The 25,219-nt window shown below is 55.6% G+C and overlaps 1 protein-coding gene across 3 annotated transcripts in view; it reads left to right on the top strand.

Annotated features, from left to right (window-relative positions):
* Positions 1-5,002: 5,002 nt before the first annotated feature.
* CAPN5 (calpain 5) overlaps positions 5,003-25,219 on the top strand; it is a 51,925-nt gene continuing 31,708 nt past the window's right edge. The window contains exons 1-2 of one of the 3 annotated variants that reach the window (XM_058687686.1): positions 5,003-5,130; positions 21,765-22,009. In XM_058687686.1, the coding sequence (XP_058543669.1) occupies positions 21,845-22,009 (165 nt within the window). In that variant the 5' untranslated portion in view covers positions 5,003-5,130; positions 21,765-21,844. Of the gene's footprint in view, positions 5,131-5,828; positions 5,848-21,467; positions 21,559-21,764; positions 22,010-25,219 lie in introns of those variants that run through there. The other 2 variants (XM_058687687.1, XM_058687688.1) reach the window with 2 other exon arrangements.

The raw sequence follows: 25,219 nt of genomic DNA, 5'->3' as shown, positions 1-25,219 counted from the left end.
CTAACATCTTTATGATGTTGACTCATCCCTCAGAGGATGTCTTTTCAATTGTTCTTCTTTAGTGTCTTTCAAGAATGTTTCAATTTTTCCTCCTATGGGTCTTATACATTTCTAATTAAATTTCCTCCTAAGCATTTAATCTTTTTTGTTGTTGTTATCACAAATAGGGTTTTCTCTCCCCTTAGGACCTCTGTTTATTGTTTGTATATATAAAAGCTATTGAATTTTTACTGAACTCTTTTACTGTTTGAATTAGTTTTGTCATTGCTTCTCTGTGGTTTTTCAGGTAGTTTTATTTCTTCTTTACTTATTGTCAGGCCTCCAATTGATTTATCTTGTCTAATTGCATTGGCCAATACCTCTAGTACAATGTGGAATAGTGGTGGAGTGAGTGGCCATTCTTGCCTGCTTCCTCATCTTCATGGAAATGCTTTTAGTGTTTCTTTGATGAAATAAGATGCTGGCTTTAGAACCACATTTTATCATTTGAAAAAGTATCCCTCACTTCCTATGTCGCTGAGTATTTTTATCATGAATGGGTGTTGAATCTTGTGAAAGGCTTTCTTGGCGTCTATAGAGAATATCATATGGTTTTCCTCTTAGATTCATTAATATGGCACGTGCTTATTATGGGTTCACTTGCGTCCCCCAGAAGACATTGGAGTCTAACCCCCAGTACCTCAGAATGTAATCTTACTTGGAAATGGGTTCTTTAAAGAAGTGATCAAGAAAGGAGGTCATTAAAGTGGGCCCTCCTCCAATATGACTGGTATCTCTATAAAAAGGGGAAATTTGGACGCAGAGATAGATACACACAAAGGGAGAACACATGTGAACGTGAACATATAGATCAGGGTGTTGTGGCTACACGAGAAATGCCAGCAAGCCACCAGAAGCTAGGAGGAAGGCATGGAATGGATTCTCCTTCACAGCCCTCAGAAGGTCCCAACCCTGATGACACGTGATCTTGGACTTCTAGGCTCTAGAACTGTGAGACAATACATTTCTGCTGTTTAAGTGTCCTAGTTTGGGGGAATTTTGCTATGGCAGCCCTAGCAAACTAACACAGTGGATTCTCTACTATCAAACCAAACTTGCATTCCCGGAATAAATTCCACTTGGTCCTGGCTGGTTCTTAGTAATATCCAGGATACCAGTAAAATAATGGCACTTTTCTCTGAAAAAAAATGTGTCAGAGAAGCATGGAATCAAGGGCAAATCAAAGGTAATCTTGCCCTCTGCATCGCCATTTTCCATGTGTCTGCTGGAAGTCCAATGTGACCCTCCCATCTCTTGTCCTCTTTGGAGAATACCGTTAGCACCCATTCCCAGCCTGAAAGTTCTGTGTGTCTGACTCAACTCCTCTCCCTATAATCCTGACCTCATGGCTAGATGGCAGTAGGGGAACTAGTTGATGCAGTTATTTGAATATTTCCCCCCAAGACACCAGCCACTCACCATGCCGAGGGGCTTCCCTTAGGGTTCTCAAACAATAGCTAACCAATTAGATGTGCTGAGATTTTTGAAAGAAATTATTATTGTACGAATTTCACGTGGGAAACCTGATTACACACAGGAGCAGTCAAGGTAAGGGATTTCTGGTCTGGAGCAGAGAAGATTCTGTGGCCAGGCTCTGGTGAAGTTGGGGAGGGGGGGGCGTGGTATGGAGACCTGCAGAACCATGGAGAGGGAGAAGGGTCAGCTTTGGGTGGCAAAAGACTCTCCCCAGAGGAGTTGAAAGGGCTGTCCTGGGAGGGAACGAGCTCCAGGTTGTAGAGGGATGCAAGCAGAGATTGGATAGCCAATCAAGGAGCCCACAGAGGTGAATTTTCCCTGGGAGGAGAGAGGAGGAGGAGGAGGAGGAGGAGGATGGGAAGGGGAAGAAGGGGGAGGGCACAAGAGTGGCATCAGACAGGGTAGGTGTGAACCCCAGTTCTACCATTTCCTAATTGCATCGCTGGGGCATGTCTCTGAGGCTCAGTTCTGTCATCTGCACGATGGGCCTAATGAGGGCTTCTGCAGAGGGTGACCGTGAGAATTAAGTGGGAAAAGCACCTACACAGCAGGCCCCGTGATGGCACCGTTCCGTGACTCAGTTTGTGAAAACTGAGTGTCGCCAGAGCATCACTAGAGCCCCACCCCTTCCTCAAGCTTGCTGGGAGACCAGGTTTTTCCTGACTTGTCTGCAGACCATATACAACTCTCCCCTCAACAAGAGCAGGGCCAGTGCCTCCCCCCGCACCCCCAGCCAGGATGGGTGCCCTGGACAGGTCACTCTCTCTCTCTCTCTCTCTCTCTCTCTCTCGGCCCCTTTCCTCATCTGTCCGAGAAGGTGGGAACTGACAGGGATGAGCTCTGAGGGGGCCCTTGCAGTGCTGACCTTCTGGAAGGCCTGGCCTTCTAACTAGCCACGTGTACATGTCTCTGCTTCTCAGGACCCGGTGCCTGCACAGAATGAGAGGGGTGGACTGGATGAAGGTAACCTTGGCTAAACTGTGCTGAGCCCTGACTCTGAGCCCGGGGGGCCACTCTAGGGGCTTTACAGGCATGGCCCATTTAGCTCCTTCAACTCCATGATGTGAAGGCTACTATACTGATTTTATGGGGACGGGACAGTGTTGCAGGATTTTTTTTTACCACAATACCCGGGATTCATTGTCCCGCCGCTTCGAAGAACGAAGAGGTGGACGCAAAATGAGCGGCAGGCAAAAGTTTACTAGAGTATAAGATTAGAAAGGGAGAATAGTAGGGAAGACCTCTTTACCGGAGAAAGGGAATGCCCACGAAAATAGGCAAGTGTCTTTGTTCTATAAGGTTTTGGTTGGCCCCCCCCTCCCCTCCCCTTCTCCCCTGTTCCCTCTCGGTCCCACCCTTATTGGCTGGATAGCTCTAGGTGCTGGGTGGTCCATTCCTGATTGGCTCGTTTCCATTGTATGAGGGGTGGTCTAGGGCCAAACCTAGGTCTTTCCTCAAGTGCCTGAGGGAAACCTGAGGGGGAATAGGTGGGGTCTGTTACATTCTTAAGAGGAACCTTAAGCCTGAGGGGGCTGCTGTGGTATGACACATCGGACATTGTTCCAAAATATGTGTTTTTCCACGTCTGGGTACCTCAGGTCCTATCCTCTCCCTCTCCGCCTATTTTATCCTCTTTTCCTACCATAACTGGAACACACAGAGGTCAGGTGCCTTGCCCAAGGTCACACCCCTAACACAAATTGAGGCAGTGAGTCCAAAGTTCATGCTTGCAATCGTTACATGATACCCTTCTCGTCCTTGCCTCGCTCTGAAAACAAAAAGGGGCCCAGGCACCTTCTGAGCTCCACTGTTTGGCAGGCTGAGGCAAATGTCTTCTCACACATGACCCCTGGGCCCACCTTTGACCAGGTGGGAGTTCCCCAGCCCAGAGGCAATACTACCCAATACCCTACATGATGGGGCCTTACTGGGCCCCACAACTTGCCTGTACCGGATCATCACACCTTTCTGCTAGAAGCCCAGTTTACAGACAGGAAAAGGGACAGAGGAGTTGCCTGGATCACACGGCCAGTAACTGGCAGAGCGAGGACTGACTGGAGCCAGACCTGCCTGGTTACACCAAGTATTACTGTCTTCCCCAGAGTGAGCCTCAGCCTCACAGGGAGGCCGGGAAGGGGGCCGAGACTCCACCACTAACTCCAAGAGAGGCAGCGTGAATTTACTGAATTTAGGGCCAGGCAAGAAGCACAAAGGGTGCGAACGCTGAAGAAGCGGGGGTAGGGCTTCCTAGTGGAGAGGGGCTTGGTGATGGAGGCCATGGCTCTAGAGGCTTGATTATCAGCACTTGCTTCCTGGAGGAAGGAAGAGCTTTCCAGATAGCAGCAGAGCAGCAAAACCACAGTCTGAGGGTGGGGGAGCCAACGGCCTCGAGAGGAGCACTGAGAGCCTGGGGAGGCTGCAGCCCAGGGCACAGGCCCAGCAATGGGCTATGGTTGGGGGAGTCGGCACTGGGGCAATTTTGGAACATTGTTCTGTGGGTGGCCGGTCATGGTTGCATATTTGAAAGTCTTCCTTGTCTGGATAGGGACTAGAGAAGGGGAAAGGGGGGAGGTGGGGCTGGAGCTACATCCTGGGGAGAAAGAAACTTCTGGGAGGTCTGGGACCCAAGAGTGTGAGGCGGTGGCCGGGTTGTCTGAGTGCCTGAGAATTTAATGAGATCATTAAACGAGACTGAGAATCCGGGTGAGTGGGCCTGAGAATCCCGGTGAGTGGGCAGGAGTTTCTGTATCTGCAAAGTGGGCCAGCGTAGGCCTCGGACGAACAGATCAGAGAGGCATGTCTGCCAGGAGCTCTGAGCCCCTGAGCCCCTCTGAGCCCCAGGGTTGGTCACTCACGAACCTTCTCAACCTTACTCCGGAAACATGCAGCTCCTGAAGCAGTCCTATTGCACACGCATCAATGCTCAATACGGGCCTGGGGCCAGCTTCCCGCAATCTAAGGGCCTTTGTGTGTGCCTCCCCGGGCTCTAGAGCCCCCCTCCTCAACCTGAACCTTGGAGATGGGGAAGAGACGGGAGCTCGCCTCTTCAAGCCCCTCTTTTCCCAGGCCCCTGTTTTGGCCTTGCGCGACTCTCCACACAAGATGCATGCCCGAAGTGCGGGCGGCCTGCAAGCCTTGTGCGGGGCTGGCGCAGAACCTTCGAGCAGAGTGGACCTGAGTTCGGCCCTCGGCCCTCGGGCGCTCCCGGAGCTACTCCAGAGCGGAACTAGGGCGGCTGGGAGGGAAGGAGGGAGACCGGGGGCCCGATCTAGCCGAGAGAGGTCGGGCCGAGCCATGCGGCCCCCCGGTCCCCTCCTACCCGGGAGAGGGAACCCGGCGGCCACCCACTAGCGGGTTCGCCCCAAGGCACCGCACCAGTTCGCCTGCGCAGCAAGCCTGGCACGCCCGCCCCGCTGGAGACCACGCCTCTGTCCCCAAATGGGCGGAGGCCGCGGGGCGGGGCGGGCCGCAGCCTGGGAGTCGGAGCTCGAGCCCCCGCCCCAGACCAGCCCCAGCCGGATCCCCGGCCCGAGCCGGAGGCCGGTGCAGCCTGGGTTCCCGCGGCCGCGCGGTGCCCTGCATCCGTGTCTCGCCGGAGCCGCGGCGGCGCGGCAGGTAGGAGGCGCTGCGCAGAGGGAGGCGTGTGCGAGCGCGCGGTTTCATGTGTGTTTCGGAGGTGTGTGTGCGGGTGCGGCGCGGGCCGGTGCGTGCCCTGTGAGCACGAATAGGTGTGCCGGAGCGCCTTCTGGGGGGAGGAAGGAGGTGAGCGCGGTCCTTGAGGCCCGGGGCGGGTGGGGTGGGGGTGGGGCTTCGAGAATCCGCCCCCCCCCCCGCCCCCGGGCTACTGCCCACCCCCATCCCCACCCGGCGGCCTGGGGCGTCTTCCACCTCCCTCTGGGTGGGTGTTCCGGAGCCAGTTTCTTAGTACTGTCGCGGTGAGGTTTAACCCCCCCTCCCCCCCCCCCCCCCCCCCCCCCCGCCCCGGGCTTGACTGTCTCTTCTCATCTTCCTCACCATTCCCCTTTCCTGTTCTCTTCCCAGTCCTCCTCCATCCGTTCAGTTCCACAAGCCCCCCTGGATGCCCCCCTCAACCTGGCCCTGGAGGCTTCAACCCGGGCCCTGGAGGCTTGGGAAAGGGGCAGGGCCCAGGCCGATTCCGCCCTGACCCTCCCTGGTTCGATAAGGGCCTTTTCCTGGGCTGCTAGGCTCCGGTGTGTCAGTCTGGGCTGGGGGAGGTGGGGAGATCTGGGAGAGAATGGATCCTGGGCTTCTCTGATCCTGCCTACGCCCCTCAGAGTTGGGGACCTGGGGAAACCCGCCTGGCGTCCAGAGGTGAGGTAGGACAGGAGATCAGTAACAGGTGCCGTCTGTCCACGTTTCATTTCATGTGGAGCGAATCAGCCCCAGCCCTCACAGGGATGGGGAGGGTAGGGCAGAGGATGAAGTGAGCTAAAATTGTCTCTCGGGACTGCTGAGCCAAGATTTGAACCTAGGTCGGCTTGGCTCACAGGTCAGAATCTTCTTCCTGTACTAGCGTTGGAGGGTATAGTGCTGAGGCCAGCCATTCCAGGGAAAAATCTGGGTAGACTTCCTGGAAGAGAGAGGTTTGAGAGTAGGGCTCAGCCAACCCTGAGTGTGAGGCCTCCTGGGGGAACCCACTGTGTTCTGCTGCAAGGATTGAGACTTCCCAGGGACTTTGGGCCTGGTCCCTGCTCCAGTCCCCAGAGTCCTGGGGTAGAGGTGGGGAGGCCTGGCTGCTTTGCCTGGCTGAGGGACTGGGCAGCGTAGGGTGGACACAGTTGCAGCTGCCTCAGGGCAGTCCAGAGCTGGGTGCCAGGACATTGAGGTGGGGTCATTGCCCTGATGAGCCTCCCTTCTGACTGGTGAGGCAGATGGGTCAACAGATAAGCCCCTGTGAGCATACACCCAGTACTGGGGCCCAGGGCAGGGACCTGCCTGGGAGCTGGGGGAGATTTCACTGCAGACGCTTCGGTGCTGGGTCTTAGGATGAACAATTCAGCAAGTAGAAGAGAAAGGGCAGGAATTGCAGGCCCGGGAAAAGGCCTGGAGGTGTGAAACTGAGTGGTAGCCCTGTGGGGAAGGGCCTTAAATGGTCAGATGTGCCTCTGAGAACAAGAACGGTCATCCTTCTTTGGCTCTGTGCTGAGCGGATTACTATAGAGCCCAGTGAGGAGGAGGCCACGGCCGCGAGAGGCCCTCTCCCCACTCCTCTGCCTCTCTTCTGCCCTCTCAGGACAGCCCTGAAGCCCTGGTCCCTGAACAGGAGGCTGGCGTGGAGCCCACAGAGGGCACAGAAAAGCCTCTCTTTACCATCTCCTCCCTGCAGGCCTGTCCTTGTGTCCAGGCTTCTTCTCTGAGGCTGGTTCTGCCCTTACCTGTGCCCAGGGATGAATACTGCTTGATGACAGGGAGTCGATGACATCGAATGACGATGATTAAGGGAGACTGTGTCGACGAAAGTGCTTCAGTAAGGACCTGGTGTTTGATAGCTATTATAATTAATAGTACAGTGGATCCTTGAGCAACCCGGGTTTGAACTGCACGCGTCTACTCCTGCATGGATTTTTTACAGTACTGTAAATGTATTTTCTCTTCCTTAGGATTTTCTTAATCACATTTTCTTTTCTCTAGCTTTGTGTCTTGTACATACAACGTTTGTACTGTTTATGTTATTGGTCAGGCTTCTGGTTAATGATAGGCTATTAGCAGTAAAGTTTGGCGGAGTCCAAAGTTACACGTGGAGTTTTGACTGCGGGAATCGGCATCCCTAACCCCTGCTTCAACCCCCATCGTTGTTCAAGGTCAACAGCAATTGATAGTTGGTATCGCCTAGTCCCTTCCCTGGGGGAGACAGCCCACAGCAAGGAGGGGGAAACTCTGGGAGAAGGGAAAAGGAGAAAGAGTTCCTCCCATTGATGTGGAAGCCCCTCCTCTCAGTCTTCACTGGGTGTGGAGAGCTAGGCTCAGAAGCTTCCAGTCAGTGGTCTTGCTGCCTATCTGCCCATCCAAGTCTCTGGGCCTCTCAAAGTCTCCTGTCCCCCTAACTGTCATACATAAAGCTCAGCAGCAGGCCTTAGGCTCCCCCAGCTGCAGAGGGCAGGTCTGCACCCCTCAGAGTTGGGGACCTGGGGAGACCCGCCAGCCGCTTTGGGGCCTGTGCAGACACATGGGGACAGCTGTCCACAGCTGGTCTTCTCTTCACCTCCCCACCCTGCCCCCGTCCTCAAGTTTTGAGTGCCGTTAGAGCCCCTTCCCTCCACCCCTCAAGTCCCCCCCCCGGAGACCTCTTCTGCCCCTTCATGCCTTGCTACTCAGGACAGTTCTTGGCTGGCAGTGGTCCCCCAGGCCTCTCCTTCAAGACCCGCCCCGGTTTGGTGGCTTCTCCCCCGGTAGATGGTGACGCCCTGGGACTGCATTCAGTTAGGCCAGGCTGCCCACTTCCCTTGGCCTCAGGGCCTGCTTTTCCCTGCTCACTAAAGGCAAAATGGGCTAAGGCCCTTTGGGATTTTAATCCAGGATGTTGTAGGAAGCCCGCCCTCAGGCTTGGACACAGGAAGCTAATGGAATGTGAGCATTTGCTTGCTGTCCTGGCCTGAGTTACTGCTTCCCATTCTACTTGTTCAGAGATGTGTTTCTGGGGGCCCCAGCTCTCCCGGGGCAGGGCTATAGAGGTCTGAGGGTGCCAGTGGCTGAGGCTGTGGTGGCCTGTAAGGGGGGGGGGGGTGTGTGGGAGTGCTGTGGTTTTCTGCCACAGTGGGGCACACGTGGTCTTGTGGGAGAAGGGGCTAGTGGCCGGAGCAAAGCCCATCCATTGGTACTCAGCTAACCATCAGTGATGGGTTGTGCTCAGGGGATGGCCACAGGATCTTGTATCCTGGGGGACAAAAGGCAGAGAGCCTGGTGGCCTACACCCGCCAGCGTGCTGCCTGCCGCTGTATAATTTATGCTGGTCAGGTGCAGTGGGCCCGGAGCGGCTTGTTACCAGTAACTAAGACACAGAGGTTTGGAGTGACTTTGTTTTACATTGAAGCAATTCAGGATGAATATCGCTAGCTGATTCACTCACTCCCTTGAGCAGAGAGGTGTGAGGCCACATCCATGCCTGCCCACGATCTTCTTCAGGAATGGTATTTGTTCTCTCTTGCTGTGGTAACAAATTAGTGCAAACTTAACGGCTTAAAACAGCACCAGTTTGTTCTGCTTTGGAGGTCAGAAGTCTGAAATGAGTCGTAGGGGACCAAACTTGTATTGGCAGGCCGGTTCCTTTTCGAGGCTCCAGGGGAGAATCTGTTCCTTGTCTCTTCCAGCTTCTAGTGGCTGCTGGCCTTCCTCTGACCTCATGACCCCAGCCTGTCTGCTTTCCTTGTCCTGTTGCTTTGTCCTCTTCTGGAGTCACATCTCCTTCTGTCTCCCTTTGATAAGGACCCCTGTGATTACATTTAGGGCCCAGCTGGATAATCCAGGATAATCTCCACAAGTCGAGATCCCTAATCACATCTGCAAAAAAATCTCTTTTGCCATATAAAGTAACATCGTCAGGTTCCAAGGATTAGGACATTGATATTTGGGTGGGGCGGCATTCTTCAGCCTGCCACTGGGACCGATTTCACCGTCGTTGCAGGCCATTCCGAAGAGATCCCCCACCCGGGTACCCACATACACTGGCTTCCCCCTGTGCTCACCCGTCTCCCCTCCCCCTCCTTCCCCAGCCTAGGAACTTGCGTGAGCAGAGCCTCGGGCTGCTGCACCTCTGGCCCTAGAGCCCAGCCTGAGACCATGGTAGCCAGAGCTCAGGGATTTTTGGAGGAGGGGAGTGTGCTGGCATGTTCCCGTGGGTTGCCCCAGTGACCAGACCCTGTCCTGCGCCTGATAGTACGTCAGGCCTTTCAGAGTGGCGCACATCTCATCGTAGTCATTTATTCAACACACCCAGGGCTGTGCAGGGTCACTCGATCCCCACCATCACCCTGGGCCTGGTAGGAGCCCCATTTTGCAGATGAGTAGAGTAAGGCCAGTGAGGCTAAGTCCCTCCTGGGGCAGAGGTGTGTGGGAGGAGCTGGGCCAGTAGAGCAGACCTTCGTTTTACAGATGCAAAAGAACTCTGAGGCACGAGGAAGTGACTGTCTCCCCATCTGAGGATGATGAGGGTGTGGATGGGACATTCTGAGGCTCATTCCTCCTCGGCCTGGGCTTTCTAGCAGGCACACGATGCGGTGCGGAGCCATGCACAGACCCCGTGGGTGTTGCCAGCACACCTCTGCTCCGAGGTGAGGTTGTCATCCACCTCTGCCTCCAGCGAGAGCCCCAGCCAGAGAGCCCCTGCCCTGCACGCTGCACACCCTGCCTTGGCGAGGGTCTCCCTTTTAACCAACCCCACAGCCAAGGCCGTGCCACAAGAGGCCCTGCTTCTCAGGGTCTGTTCCTATAGTCTGGTCTGTCTGCCTGCGTCCTGGCTTTCTTTCCATCCCAGCTTCCTGTGAGCCATCCAGGTGCTCAGCTCAGATGCTGGCACCCTCCCGAGGACTTAGCCTGGCTTTCAGGACTATCATTACCCGGCTGTGGCAATGTTTCTGTGCTAGCGCCTTCTTCCTTCTCCCTCTCCCTCGCTCCTGGTATTGCAGCCTTGCCTAAATGGTTTCTTCCTCCCAGAATGTTCCATCCTTCTCTTAACCTTCCATTTCCACCTCTCGAAGTCACAGCCGCCCCACTCTGAGATCCTGCTTAGATGCCACCTCCTCCACGAGCCTTTCATGCCCTGTCTGAATGAATCCGTGCCCGTTTTTGAGCAGATCTCTCAGCCTGGAACTGGGGGCACAGTCTCTCCTCAATCAGGTGGACCTCCCAGGTGGAGCCCTGCCTGACTCCTGCCCGCGTCCTTGGCCAGGCATCGGCCAGGTGTGGGGGAAGGTTGGGGAGGGTGCACTCACTGAGTGGAGCTCCCAGGGGCTGATGAGTGGGTCGCTGTCTTTGTTTGAGGGAGGGATGGAGGGCCAGGCAGAGCGTAGCCCTGACATGAGACAGGCCCCTGACTCAGTCCGGAATGCATCCTTTCCCTCTGCGAGCCCTAGACCTCATCTGCAATGAAGATAGTACAGCTCTCATTTCTGAGGTCGTGCAGGAGCTTGACCTAGGAATCGAGTGTCAGTTTCCCTGTCTGAGAAATGGGTACCATCTCAGCAGGTTTCCAGCTGGAGTCTTCCAGCTGGAGGTACGTGGTGCCAGAAGCACAGACGGCCTGTTCAGGAAGCAGGAAAAGAGGCTGTTCTGGTGACAAACTCCGCAGATTGAAAAAAAGCGAGAAGTGTCCCCTTTTCCCCCATGCAACAGTGAGAACCTGCAGGCCGGGGAGGGCAGAGGCTTGCCTGGGGTCACACAGCAGCACAGTGGAGCCGAGGTGGCTTCAGTGACCTGATGAACTCTCGTTCTGTCAGGTTGTTTCCCTTGTGGGGAGAGAGCTGCCGCTCCAAATATCACCCCCACCCAGGTAGGAGAGAGAACAGCCCCTGGTGGGTGGCTCCCAGCTGCATCTATGCCTCCCTCAGCGCCTTCTCAGCAGGCAGGATGTGGTGCGGGGCTGGGAGCTCCAAGCTAGGGTGACCAGTGGCCCTGAGGTTCTCAGTGCCCAAACCAGTGAGCCAGCTGCTCGCCCTGCCTGGAGCCCAGCCCCTGCCCAGGGAAGCCCCCGCCTCCAGGGGTGTGGCTCCTTCCTCTGTCCCAGCTTCCTCCTGTCCCCGCCCTCACCCCAGCAGAGCCCAGGCTGGAACCCCCCTTTTGGAGGTTCCTCTCCCAGGTGTGCCTGCTTGCTGGGGTGCCCGGGCTCCTCAGCACCCTGTCGAGGGACCCACGGCCCAGTGAGGAACAGCTATGCGCCGGAGGCCTCGGGACTCAGCCAGGACCACACGGCGAGCCAGCCCCAAAGCTGGCTTTTCCCTCAAGTGCACTGCGGGGGGTTCATCAGCGCCCCAGGACCAGAGAGAGACCCTGTGCCCCAGACATGCCTGGCCCTGCCCTTTAGGCCCTCCGTGTACTTCAAGCATTGGGTTTCTGTGTTTGAAAAGATCACCACGGCTGGGTGGAGACTGGTTCGGACACAGGAACGATAAGGGGAAGGGAGTGGAGAAGAAAGACAGGATTTCCCAGCCCCGGTGCCAGGCTGCCTGGCGTTGGCTGGAGTGACTCACCGGGCCCAGCCCCCTGGCCCTGCTGCTGGAGCCCGGAGCCCTAATGAGCGTGAACTGGAGTATGAACCTGTGGCCCAGTTCGCCTTCCTTACACACTTTCCCTCCCCTCCCCTGCCATCCTTTCCTCGGTCCCCAGTACCTGCCAGAGGCCAGAATACACGCAGATGCCTTCAGCTTGTTAGTGAAATGGTAGCTCGGGGGGCAAGAGGAGAACGGGGGTGCACTGTGGGATAAAAGGGGGTGCATACACTCAAAGCTAAAACCATACAAACAACCTGGAGGTCACCAAACGCTGAGGCTCTCCCTTTCCAGGCTTCTCCCTTGCACCTGGCCTGCTCTGTGCCGGCTCAAGCCACAGCTGTCCCCGACCGGGTCGCTGCCTCAGCCTCTTTCCTCAGCGTCTACCCCCTCTGCCCCTCCTTGGCTCCCCTGTGCCCTCAGGATGAGCCCAAGCCCAGCAGCCTGGCATCCCAGCCGTGCAGAGCTGATCCTGCCAGCTTTCCCCATTCACCATTCCACACCCTGGCCTTCCTCCATCTCGAGTGCATCCTGCCTGCTCTCCCCATGCCTGGTGTGGCCCACCCTTCAAGCCCTGCTCTGGTTCCCTCTGGAAGGGACACCACCGTTTTTCTTGTCCCCATGAACCAACCTGCAGCACGCCTTACTCCTGGGAGCACTGACCGCTGAGTATCTGGCTTGGTTCGTGGTATATGTCGTGTCTGTCTGTCTGTGCTCCTCCTCCCCTGGGACATCTTTGAGGATCTGACCCTCTTTGTTAGCTCAGCCCCAGCTGAATGGGTGTCAGCAAAGATCTGAACGTTGGCATTGTCTGTGTCCTTGAATTAGACGCAGCTGTTCTGTCCATCTTTGACCATGTGACGAGGGGGGCCGGCACCTGTTGCCTAGAGTGGGATGTAGTGGGAGGTCGAGGAAGGGAGGTGGGGGGATGGATGAGAGGTTTTGTTTGCCGGGCTGTGGGTGTGGGGCATCGTTGGTTCTTTTGGCTGGTGCTGGATGAAGCCCACTGTGCCGGGCTCAGGCTGCAGGATTGGGCTCCCCACTGTGGTGTATGGGCAATCACGGCTCAGAGGGGGAACCCCCAGCAGGCCTTCCTGTGTTCTCCCTTTCACCCCCACAACCAGCTGCTCACCAAGGAAAGTTGAGTCTCCCTCTCATGCAGCTCTAGAAATTGCCTTCCCTCCATTTACACATGAGTCTGTCGTTTCAAGTCCTGTGGCCTGCCTTCTCATTTTACTGCTCTAGCCTTGCACTTTTTTTTTTTTTAATGTTTATTTACTTCTGAGAGAGAGACAGAGTGCGAGTGGGGGCGGGGACACAGAGAGAGGGAGACACAGAATCCGAAGCAGGCTCCAGGCTCTGAGCTGTCAGCACGGAGCCCAACACGGGACTCGAACCCACGGACTGTGAGATCACGACCTGAGCTGCAGTCAGACACTCAACCGACTGAGCCACCCAGGCACCCCTAGGCTTGAACTTTGCTAGTGCCTTCTCCATGTGACAGCCAGATGGGTCTCAGGTCCCTCACCTGCTCAGCACCTTCCTCACTTCTCTGTCACCTCAGAGGGAGCCCAGTGTCTGCTGGTGTTCCAGGACCGGTGATCCTCACCTGTGACCTCTTCCACCCACACTGCCACTCTGGGTCGACCCAGCTCCTTTCCCTGAGCACCTGCCCCGGAGTGTCTCCTAGGGTCCTGGACTGGCAGCCCCTTCTCAGAGAGGAGACCTTGGAGGTGTGTGCCTGGTTGGGGTACAAGGGTACCAACCTCACCTTGTGGGACCCTCTCTTGGGTTCGAGCCCTCCCAGTGTCAAAGCCACGGTGTTCTGAAAGATGGAGGCAGAGGCCCGCGGAAGGTCACAGCCTGTGTGTAACAAGGCCAGGCCAGGACGCAGCACGGGGCTCCTTCCCTGCTCTCCACCCCAGGTTGTCCCACCCACTCTGGGTGCCAGACCCCTCCAGGGGTCCACACCTGGCAGAATCGGGGTCACTAGATTCAGCCAGCCCTTCTTCCTAGGGCCATTGCAGTGGCTTTTCATTAAAGCATAACTGCCCTCTGGAACCGCATGAAGTTCAGGCACACAGCCCAGTGACCACACCCATGCAGCACCACCCAGATCGAGAAGCAGTATTATCAGAGATCCAGAAGTCCCTGCAGGCCCCTTGCAGTCACTGCCCCCAGAGATAGCCACTGTCCTGCCTTGTAGTCACCAGAGATGGGTTATGCCTGCTTTCCAATTTTACATAAATGGGATCGCAGTGTCGCTTCTCTTGCCTAATGTTTTGCTTGTGAGATCCATCCCTGGAATTGCGTGCAGCAATCATTTGTTCGTTTTCATTGCTGGATGCTATTCCATTGCAACGCTGTATTTATCCTCCCTTCTGTTGATGGACATTGGGGTTTTTTTCCCGCTTTTCAGCTGTAACAAACACTGCTGTGATAAACATTCTTGTTCAGGCCTCTCGGTGAACAGGTGCTTGTGTTTCTCTTCATTGTATACTTACGAGTAGAATTGCTGAGTGATGCCTTTGTTCAGCTTTAATAGCTAGGGTCAGATGGTTTTGCAAAGTGGTTGTACCCATTCATACTTCCACCGTCAATGTGGAAGAGCTGTGTGCTTAGGAAGTGTGTGTGTGTGTGTGTGTGTGTGTGTGTGTGTGTGTGTGTGTGTCTGTGTGGTGGTTTTCCCTGTAGTCATTCTGGTGGGGGTGTAGCGGTATCTCATTGCGGTTTTAATTTGCATTTCCTTGATGACTAGCGAAGTTGAGGGCTTTTTCTTCTCATTTTATCAGTTGAGGGCTTTTTCTTCTCATTTTATCGGCCATTTGGACATAATCTCTTTCTTCTTCTTCTCTTCAAGTTGTAATTTAAATTTTGGTTAGTTAATGTGTAGTGTAGTATTGTTTTCAGGAGTAGGATTTAGTGATTCATCATTTACGCGTAACACCCAGTGCTCACGCCAACAAGTGCCCTCCTTAGTACCCATCATGCATGTAGCCTGTCCCCCACCCAACACCCTTCCAGCAAGCCTCCGTTTGTTCTCTCTGTTGTAAAGAGTCTCATGGTTTGTCTCCCTCTCTCTTACCCCCCTCTTCCCATATGCTCATTTGTTTGGTTTCTTAAATTCCACATCTGAGTGAAATCATGTGGTATTTGTCTTTAACTGACTTTATTACTCTTAGCATAATACACTATAATACACTCTAGCTCCATCCACATCGTTGCAAATGGCAAGGTTTCACTCCTTTTGGTGGCTGAGTAATAGTCCATTGTATATACGTACCACATCGTTTTTATTCATTCGTTAGTCGGTGGACACTTGGGCTCTTTCCATAATTTGGCTATTGTTGATAACGCGGCTATACACGTTGAGGTGTACGTACCCTTTCGAATCTGTGTTTTTGTATCCTTTGAGTAAATACCTAGTGGAATTACTGAATCATAGGCTTGTTCTATTTTTAACTTTTTGAGGAACCTCCATGCTGTTTTCCAGAGTGGCTGCACCAGTTTGCATTCCCACCAATAGTAGAAGAGGCTTTCCCCTTCTCCACATCCTCACCAACATCTGTTGTTTCCTGAGTTGTTAATGTTAGCCATTCTGACAGGTGTGACGTGATATCTCATTGTAGTTTAGATTCGTATCTTCCTGATGATGAGTGATGTTGAACATCTTTTCACGTGTCTGTTAGCCATCTGGATGTCTTCTTTGGAAAAATATTCATGTCTTCTGCCCATTTCTTAACTGGGTTGTTTGTTTTTTGGGTGTTGAATTTGATAGGTTCTTTATAGATTTTGGTTACTAACTTTTTACCAGATATGTCATTTGGAAATACCTTCTCCCATTCCATAGTCTGCCTTTTAATTTTGTTGATTGCTTCCTCCCGTATGCTCTTTTTCTTCTGTTTTCTTCAAAAAGCTTTATTGTTTTCCCTTTTGGTTAGATTTGCAATCTACGTGGAACTTTTTTTTGTGTATAATGGGGGAGTACGAGTCAAGATGAATCTTTTTCCATATGGCTAACTAGTCCACCCAGCACCACTCATCGAAAAGACCATCCTTTTCCCAATGCACCATGATGTCACCTTTGTCATAAACCTGGTGTCCTACTTGTGGCCTTTTTCTGGGCTTTCTATGTTCCATTGGTCTGTTTGTCTCTCCTGTGCCAATACTACATTGTCTAAATTATTAGAGCTTTATGATAGGTCTTTAAGTCTTTTTTTTTTTTTTTTGAAATTTTTTTTTTACATTTTAATTTATTTTTGAGAGAGAGAGAGAGAGAGACAGAGCACAAGTAGGGGAGGGGCAGAGAGAGAATGAGACACAGAATCCGAAGCAGGCTCCAGGCTCTGAGCTGTCAGCACAGAGACCGATGTGGGGCTCGAATCCACAAACTTGTGAGATCGTGACCTGAGCCAAAACTAAGAGCTGGACGCTTAACTGATTGAGCCACCTTGTGCCCCTGTGGTAGGGTTTATTAACTGCTAGTGTGAATCCTTTAGCATGCTCTTCTTCAAATGGCCGTGGCTGTTCTTGGCCCTCTGTGTGCTGGCTTCTTTATCCTACCTCTTGGAGGAGAGGCCCGAGGCCCAGAGAGGTCAGGTGACCTGCCCCCTGCCGCAGGGCTCTGGGCCTCTGTCCTGCTCCTTCCTCAGCTGCACCCTGCCCTCCAGGGCTCTGTGTACTGCTGAGGCTTCCCCGACACCACTGTGAACTTCATGGTTTTCTTTAAGTCAACTTCCTTTGTCCTTAGTATTTCTTAAAGGAAACTGTCTGCTGTAAATGGAAAGGCAGTAATGGGGCGCCTGGGTGGCTCAGTCAGTTAAGTGTCTGACTCTTGGTTTCGGCCCGGGTCATGATCTCAGGGTCGTGAGATTGAGCCTTACGTTGGGCTCTGTGCTGGGTGCAGAGCCTGCTTGGGATTCTTGCTCTCTCTGCCCCTTCCTTGCTTGTGTGTGTGTGTGTGTGTGTGTGTGTGTGTGTGTGTGTGTGCGCGCGCGCGTGCATGCTCTCTCGCTCTCTCAAAATAAATAAACTTAAAAAAAAAGAAAGTCAGTATTACTCTCCGTAGGTACAAGGTACCTGGTACTTAAAAATAAAGGAAAAACAGCAGAAAAATCCATTCACTTTTGGCCAGATGCTGGTGTTCTGAGCCTGGCCTGATCCTCCTTCGGCAAGTATAGGTGCGCAGGGGCCACAAGGGATTTTGACACGCTGGACCAAACCGAATTCTCCTTCAGAGAGAGTCCTTGAGAGAGAACGGGATGGGGAACAGCTTTCTTACTGACGTCTTTACTGCCACATCAAAGTACCCCCTAAAGTGATCACAATGTTAATCGGGGCCCTGCTTTGAAACGCCCTGGTGTGATAAGGAGTCTGGAAGCTTGGGATCCAGCTAATGGGTGGCAGATTTGGGACACATTCCTCGCTGTTCTCATCTATAAAATGGGACCAGACTCCCTCTCCGGTTCCTCCCTGGCTGTGGTGGCCGTAGCATCGAGGGAAGGCTCACTGGCGTCAGCTTCCTCCCGCAGCTGGCTCAGTGTGACCTCAGATGAGCCCTCACTCCGCCCTGTGCACAGCTGGGCCATGCCCACCACCTCTCGAGGCCCAGGGAACAACAGCAGCCGGGGCCACAGCCGCCTGGAAGTGGGTACACACCATTTCCAGGGTGAGGTGCCCAGGGCACCTTTCCCTGTCTTTCCCTGTCACCTGAGAAGCTGGGACGAGGTGGGGCTGATACATAGCAGCTCAGAGGCGTTAACAGCTTGTCCAAGGATGTGCAGTGCTAAGTGTGCAGTCAGGACTCGAACTCAAGTCCTACCGACCTGCCAGAAAAGTGGTTTCTCTGAGCTCCCTGGTGAGTGCTCTCAGGCCCTCGTTCTGACCCAGGTTAGCACCCTGTGCTCAGTCGGCAGCCCCCACTGTGCCCGGCTGGGTCTGAATGGCCTTGCACTGCCTGCCGCTGAGACTTCGCTTGAGCTGTTCCCTCTGCCTGGAATGGCCTTTCCTAAAGAACAGCCGACTTCCGGGACCAGGCCTCTGTGAACGCCTCCTTGCGTCGCCCTTGCCGGAATCTCTGAGGTGACATATTCCATGTGCCTTGTGTCTTCTGGCCACACTAGACCATGAAGTGCTTTGGGGGCGGAGGCCTGAATTGTTCTCGCCCTCCTGGCAGGGCTGTGGACACGTTGTAGGTCTACCCCAGACGTCAACAGCGACATCCCTCAGGAGCACGTGCATCGAAGCATACAAAATGCAGTTCTGTGCGGCAGTGTCTCCTTTGATCCTCCCAGAGACCCTGGCACATGAACACTTCCTTCCAGATGGGGACCATGCAGACCAGAGACGTGTTGTGGCCTGTCCAGGGTCGCACAGCGTAGGATATTGGGGAACTAGAGCCGGCTCTCCGCCAAGAGCTGGAGAAGCGCTGGCTGCATGGAGTGTCCGGGTGCAGCTGTGAAGCGCCCACGACAGCAGGGGTGAGGGTGCTGCAGTGGGAGTCGGAGGGAGGGGGGCAGTGGGAAGGGGCAGGCCCTGCCTTCAGGACCTGAGAGCTGGTGCGGCTCAGATGCGGCAAGCTGACCCTCTCTGGTAGTCCCTGCCATGCTTTGAGCCTGTTTTTCCCCTCCATGAAGGGATTCCTACATCCCCCGTGTTGGCTGTCTCTCAATACAGATGTATTGAACCTGCCCCCAGTGCTGGACCCTGAGGTTACAGAGAGGAGCCAGACACGGGCCCTGCCCTGCAGGGGTGTAGGCTGGGCCGGGGAGATGGATAAGTCCTACGCAGATGGGGCATGATGTAATGGGTGCCGTCACAGGGTTTCCCGTCCTGTGGAGGGGGAGAGGAGACGGGTTGGGGGTGGGAGGGAGGCACTGGGGCTGAGCCTTGAAAGATGACCGGTTCTCCGGGTATGCACATGTGGAAGGAACGGTGCGTGCACAGGCTCCGAGTAAACAGCTACAGGAACTGCAGGGGGTTCGTAGCACTGAACGTGGCATGGAGAATGGTAGGGGTGGGGTGAGCTTGGCAGGGGCAGAGGGAAGAGGGCTGCTGAAAGCAGCTGGGAAACTCGGACTCTCCTGTCAGTGCGGGTTCACACACAGTGTGAAGACGTTCAGAAGCGGGGTGTGCCATGCTCCAAACTCAGGCCCAGAGAGAAGAGCCCCGAGAAGAGCCCCCAGATCTGGAAGCCGGCTTTCCTGACTCTTGGTTTCTCCGCGGCCTTCAGCAGTGATGCCTGCAGCTATCGGGGGGGGGGGGGGGGGCAGAGCTCATGTTGACTCCATGACCCCGTGGGAGTGTTGACTCAATGGGTGGAGTGGGAGGTATTCTTGGGGCATGCCGAAGGTGTGAGAGGACAGTCGCCATGAGGTACAAGCTGTGCAAAGAAAGGCTGGGGCTGAAGAGCCTGGCCTAAGTAGGCTGGGGCAGCCTTGCTGGCAGGGGTGAGGCTGGAGAGATGAGCCAGGGCTGGACCTTCAGCCAGGCCTGGCCCCCATTTTCCTGGCCTGGGCCCAGCCAGGCTTTCCTGTTTCTGGCCTCCCTGGGAGCAGAGCCTCCTGGGAGCATTGACCACCATGTGGCCTGGAGGGCCACCAGAATCTTCATTCTCCGGGCCGGGCCGACCTGGCTGTGCTGCCTCAGCCAGCTTGCTCCCTCTCCCTGGGCCCTCTGGGCTCTGAATTTGGAATTGCTAGAGCTGATTTCTGGGATCCTGCTTTTAGCTTCTTTGATCTAATTCTTGCAGCTTTAATTGCTTCCTGACCAGGCCCTACTGGAAGCTGTGATGCTAATGACTCCCCTGAGTGGCTGTGTGTCAGAAGTCCAGGGGCTGGCTCTCCAGGCTCCCCTCCTCTTTCCCTAAGGCCTCCCAGGCTGAAAGTGTTTTGGGCCTTCCTGGAAGAGGCGGGGCCAGAGAGGTTAAGTGGTTGGCCTGAGGTCACACAGCAGCAGAGCCAGCAGGCCCCGTATGGATGTGGGGCAGAAGGTGAAGTGGCCGTGTGTCCTTGGGGGCCAGGGACCGTGAGCCCTCCTTGCTCTCCCTGCTGCCCCTCCGAGTTCCACACTCACCGCCCATCTCACCTCCTGCCCTTCCTGCTACTCCCTTCCCCGTCACATCCGTCGTCTTTCCCTTCCCGTGAACCTGGCGCAGCCAGAGTGTGTGGAATCAGCCCTTTCTCCTGTGCCACAGGGCCACCAGGCCAAGGTGGAGGCACCAAAAGATGTGAGTTCAAGTCCAGGCTCTGCCATGGAATGTGGGCAAGGCCCCTCCCCTGAGTCTCAGTTTTCTTTCCTGAAAAATGGACGCGGTGAATGACTTCCCAGCACTGTTTTCCTATACTGCCTCTTGCCTGCTGGGTTGCACATGGCAGGTGCCGGAGAGACGGAGCTGCTCTCTTGGTAATGAGAGGTGACTTGTGTCCTCCTCTTCTCATCCCCTTCTCTCTGGCCTGCTAAGCCGTCTTCTCAGCAATGGCATCTTCCGGTTCTTAAAGCAATATCGCTCCCATTGCGGAGCTGAGAAAATGGGCACTCAGAGAGGGAGACTTGTTCAAGGCCACACAGCAGGTGAGAGGCGCAGTTGGGACTGGCACCCACGTCAGTCTTGTTTTCAAACTTGTGTTCACCCCAGAAGCCAGCATTCCTTGCCTCGGTTTCCCTCAGCCGGGCTGGGAAGTCAGGGCCTGTGCCCCAGTGGGATTGCAGTGTTGCCTGGGCAGGCCCCAGTTTGCGTAGACCCGGACGGCGGGGGTGGAGCTCTGCCAGCAGCCCAGATGGAGTCTGAGATACAGGGGCTGTCAGATCCTGGTCCTCTGAGCATGCGTCAGGCCCCTCCCCACCCCGCCCCCTCCTGAAGGGCTTCCCTGGCCCTGCCGCTCCGGTCAGTGGCCCTCCAGTTTGGTTACCTGTGGCTACAAGCTTGAGGGGGGTTGCAGGGAGGATGCTGACGTGTACAGCCTCCTTCTGTGTCGAGCTCGGTGCAGGGGCCGCATGCACAGGAGGAGCAAACCAAGTGGACCCTGCTCTCTGGGGGCTTCCGGTCTAATGGGTGCTTCCGGTCCTGCCTCCTGGGACCGGAATCCTGGGGAGGTGTGGAGGGAGGCGAAGGGTTTAGTCTGGGATTGATGGCTGTGGGCACCCCGGGACCTCATAGGGGTGGCCCGGTTGGGGGCCTAGAAGAGGGGCCCAGGCTGAACACAGGGAGATGGGGGTCATCAGGAAGAGATGGTGAGCAGAACACGGCTTGGTGCAGCCCCCCAGAGCCCCCAGGGGAAGAGGGAGGCCAGAGGTGGGGGAGGAGCCAGAAGCAGTGCCGTTGTCCCAGGGGACCCAGATGAGACTGTTCAGGAGTGAGCCTTTGTGAGGTCTGGGAGGTCATCAGCGAGAGTCTGGCTTGGGAGGATGGGAGGTTAGGAGGGATGGGGGGCCTCAGGGGAGGTTAGGTCAGTAGGATTGAGGAGGAGATGTTTATTCCAGAAGGCAGTGCTTGCTAGAGGGTGGGGCTGACAGAGAATGTAAACGATGGATGGCTGGAGGGGGGCGCCCTCCATGGGGGACAGAAATGTGCCTTTGCCACGTGGGGAGGGTCCAGGGGAGAGAAGCTTGGAGGCAGTGCTGCTGCTTTCCTGCCAGGGAGCTGCTGAGTCGGCCATGAGCCTGACTCGGCCCTGGCAGGTCTAGGAAAGGCTGGTGACAAAGGAAGGAGCAGGTGGGTGTGGCCAGGCAGCCCCAGCATCACTATGCTTGTGCCCTTGGCCTGCCTGTGGGCTGGCGCCCCCTCTAAGCATCAGAAATGAGAGGATTCAGGATGTGGAGTCAGGTCAGTTGGTTCCTGTCCCTGTTGTGCAAGTAGCATCTGTGTCTGTCCCCGCTTCTGAGCCTCTCGGCTCCTGGCCTGTCATCTGGGGATGAGGGGGCCGCTTCACAGGGCCACAGGGAGGGCACGCAAGGGTCACCTGACTCCGTGTGCCTCGGGTCCTCCAGTCCTCGGTAAGTGATGATCTCCTCACCTTCCTGTCCTCCCAGGTACCCCCGGAGCCACCCACGTCCCCACCTCAGCTCTCTGCTGCCTTGTCTTGGCCTCCCCTGCTGGGGTAGCCGCCACCATGTTCTCGTGTGTGAAGCCCTACGAGGACCAGAACTACTCCGCCCTGAAGCGGGCCTGTCTGCGCAGGAAGGTGCTCTTCGAGGACCCCAACTTCCCAGCCACCGACGACTCCTTGTACTACAAGGGCACCCCGGGGCCCACTGTCAGGTGGAAGCGGCCCAAGGTCAGTGTCTGGTCGCAACCGGAACTGAGGCGAGCAGCCTGCGGGGGACAGGGCGGTGGCTGGTCATCCTGAGGCCCCGGGTGGCTGAGAAAGTGGAGGACCCTCCTGCTGTGGGGTTTCACCTGGATAGGGAGCACAAGCATTGGCCCTGACCCTGTGGCCATCACTGCCTGGCCCGGATTTCACCCCCTCTCTGGGCCTCAACTTCCTCACAGGACAAATGGGGCCCTCCGCCCTGCCACCCTTCTCCCAGGGTGGTTTTGGGCCAAAAATGAGGTGAATGTGGATGTGACCTATTTTTAGTAAAATGTAGAGTGGCGGTGAAGTGTAAGGAGTTTGCTGATTATTTTCGTGATGGTTTTGGAACAGTCATTTGCTGCAAATGAAAGTATTTATTATGGTAAGTAGTTAATAGTAGTGAAAAACAATAGCACCTGGGGCGCCTGGGTGGCTCAGTCAGTTAAGCGGCCGACTTCGGCTCAGGTCATGATCTCGCGGTCCGTGAGTTCGAGCCCCACGTCGGGCTCTGTGCTGACAGCTCAGAGCCTGGAGCCTGTTTCGGATTCTGTGTCTCCCTGTCTCTGACCCTCCCCTGTTCATGCTCTGTCTCTCTCTGTTTCAAAAATAAACGTTAAAACAAAACAAAACAAAACAAAACAAAAACAATAGCACCTTACAGGGCTGTTGGGAGCATTAGAAGAGATAGCACATGAACAAGTCTGGCCCCGCACCTGGCACCCAGTCCAGGCAGCTGGCACCATCACTGTTGAGAGTGGTGAATTCCGCGGTATCTGTCTGGCTGCCCACTCCCGTTCCAGCCTTGGTCGCCGGGGCTAGACCGTGTTGAGCAGAAGTGTTTGGCCTCATGACATGATTTTGTCCTCTTTCACCCCTATTCCTACGTGTGAGAGTGGGCAACCCTGGGACCTGGGTGACTGGGAGGCTGCTGGTGTTGAGTTGGTCACACGGGAGGGACGTTTGTGCAGGGGACTGTGCTGTGCCCTGCTGCCCGCGAATCCGAAGAGGCATCTCACAGTTGAAGGGTGAGGCAGCACAGTCTGGAAAGGGCGGGAGACTTGAAACCCTCAGGCTTATTTGGGACATGGCAGGAACGTAGGGGATGAGGAAGGCTGGGTCCTAGGGTCGGTGGGCCTGGTGCACTCTGGGGCCGTGGGAGCCCTGGAAGGCGAGGCTTTCTGTGGAGTGTGACAGGGTCAGATTTGCATTTTACAAACTTCCCTCCAGCCTCCTAGACATTTTGGGCAAATGGAATTTAGTTTTCATGTCCCTTTCCTAGGCTATGATCTCAAGTCCCTTCCACTTCAAACAATCCTGTGTATTTTCTTGGACTGGGGTACCTGAGAGGTGGAGAAACTGAGGCCAGAAGGGGGAGGCAATGCCCTGATTGCCCAGGGAGTGGGTAACAGAGCCAAGCTGGGACCCAGGAGTCCTGCCTCGCCTGGCCCTCCACCCTGACACCAGACCTTTCACTTCGGCCCTGTGAGCTGCCTTGATTCTTCAGAACTCCCAGAAGCCTCCTGGCCACAAGATTCTTGCTTCTCAGAACCCCTACCCCCACGCCTTCCTCTCCCTCCTTTGTCTGGTGGGTGGGGAAGGAGGCCAGCCTCAAAGGGCCTTTGTGAGGCCTTGGGTGTGTGTGTGTGTGTGTGTGTGTGTTGGAGGGGGAGACACTTGAGCTCTCTGCCTTCCTCACTCCACCCCTTTGCTGCCCTTGTCCTGCCCTCTGGCCAGCACCCAGACATTTTAGATCTGTGCCTCTGAAGGAGGCTGGTGAGGCATGGCTGGGGAAAGCTGGGCTTGCTGTGCTAGAGGAGGAAATGCCAACATGGCTGGCTCAGCCTCCCCCTGCTGTGTGATCCTGGTGGAGTCACCTGCCCTCTCTGGGCCCCTTTCCCGGCCAGTTTGGGAGTCCTGCCATGCTGCCCCCTCCTTCACTGCCTTCCTCACTGGGCTTGGTGTCCGGTCCTTTCTAGACACTGTAAGAGGAGGAGCAGAGCTGCCCCTGCCGTGGTGGTTGGTGTCGGCTGGGAGATGCCCGAGTGCAGCTCGGAGGTGGCTGTGGGGGATCAGTTCTGGGTTTGGGAGGCGGTTCAAGGCCAGGCACGGCCGAGTGGTGTTGGATGAGGAGGCCAGACTGTGTGGATCGGGGTGTGCAGGATGGTGGGTGTGTGAGCGGTGCCTGCTGGGTGGTGCAGGCTCGAATATTGGGCAGGCCCTCACCGCACCGTCAGGATGGGCGGTCGGTGGAGCAGAAAGTCAGGCCCGGCTTGCCTCAGGCGGGTGGGGCAAGACTAGCCCAGTGGGGTGACCATGAACTCCCAGCTGCTTGGTTCTTGGCCAGTGAGATGGAACTTTGTCCTGAGGCGGCCGTGTTTCCACGGAGTCCTACTTCCTGGGGCCTGTGACCTGACTGTTTACAAATAGAGCAAAGAGCCCTTTCTGGGAAGCCCCTGGGAAGGCCTTCTTTCTCCCATGTCACCTTCAGCCCCTCTTGTTTAGGTTGGTCAGTATCCTGGCCTCTCTGTTCTTGAGGATCTCCTCAGTCAGCCTCCCTCCCTGCTGGCTGCCCTCTTGCTTTCCCCCAAAATGGAATGAGGAGGCTGGTTTTTCATTCAGATGGACTTGGCCCTCCCTCCCGGCAGGGTCATGGGAGGTATGACCTTGGCCTTAGTTGCCTCATCTGTAAATGGGGAGAATAACTTGCTGATCATGGTTGCTGGAGGTTGAAAGGACTTGAGGTATCTGTGGTGTCAACACAAGGGGAACACATGACAAACCGGCTCCCTCTCTCGCCCACCTGCTCCTTGACAACCCCGGGTTGAGGACCCAGAGCTGGCCCTGCCTGGAAAGACCCCTGTCTTGTGGGTGGGGCCAGGCCTTGTCCGCCTCATTACCCACCCAGGGCACCTGTCTTACGGCTCACTCCTCTGGGTTCGTTGTTTCTTTGTTCCTTCCAGTTTGGCAAGGCCTGCTGGCCTCCCACAGGCCTGGCCAGGGAGATAAGAGAGGAAGACTGTCAGCGAGGCCTGTGACTCAGGGGGAATCCCGAGAGTGTGGAGGTATGAAGGGCTGCCTCCTCTCTCAGGTGCAGGGCCTTAGTAGGGGCCCCTTTTCATCTCTGTGGGGACAGAGCACCCGCTGCCCCATCCAGCCTCTCCCCATCTCTGGAGATAAGTTTGTATGTAGGTC

The sequence above is a fragment of the Neofelis nebulosa genome, chromosome 10 (genome assembly GCF_028018385.1).
Source record: "Neofelis nebulosa isolate mNeoNeb1 chromosome 10, mNeoNeb1.pri, whole genome shotgun sequence".
Lineage (NCBI taxonomy): Eukaryota > Metazoa > Chordata > Mammalia > Carnivora > Felidae > Neofelis > Neofelis nebulosa.
The sequence above is the reverse complement of the archived record's forward strand: the minus strand, read 5'-3'. Positions and strand labels throughout refer to the sequence as shown.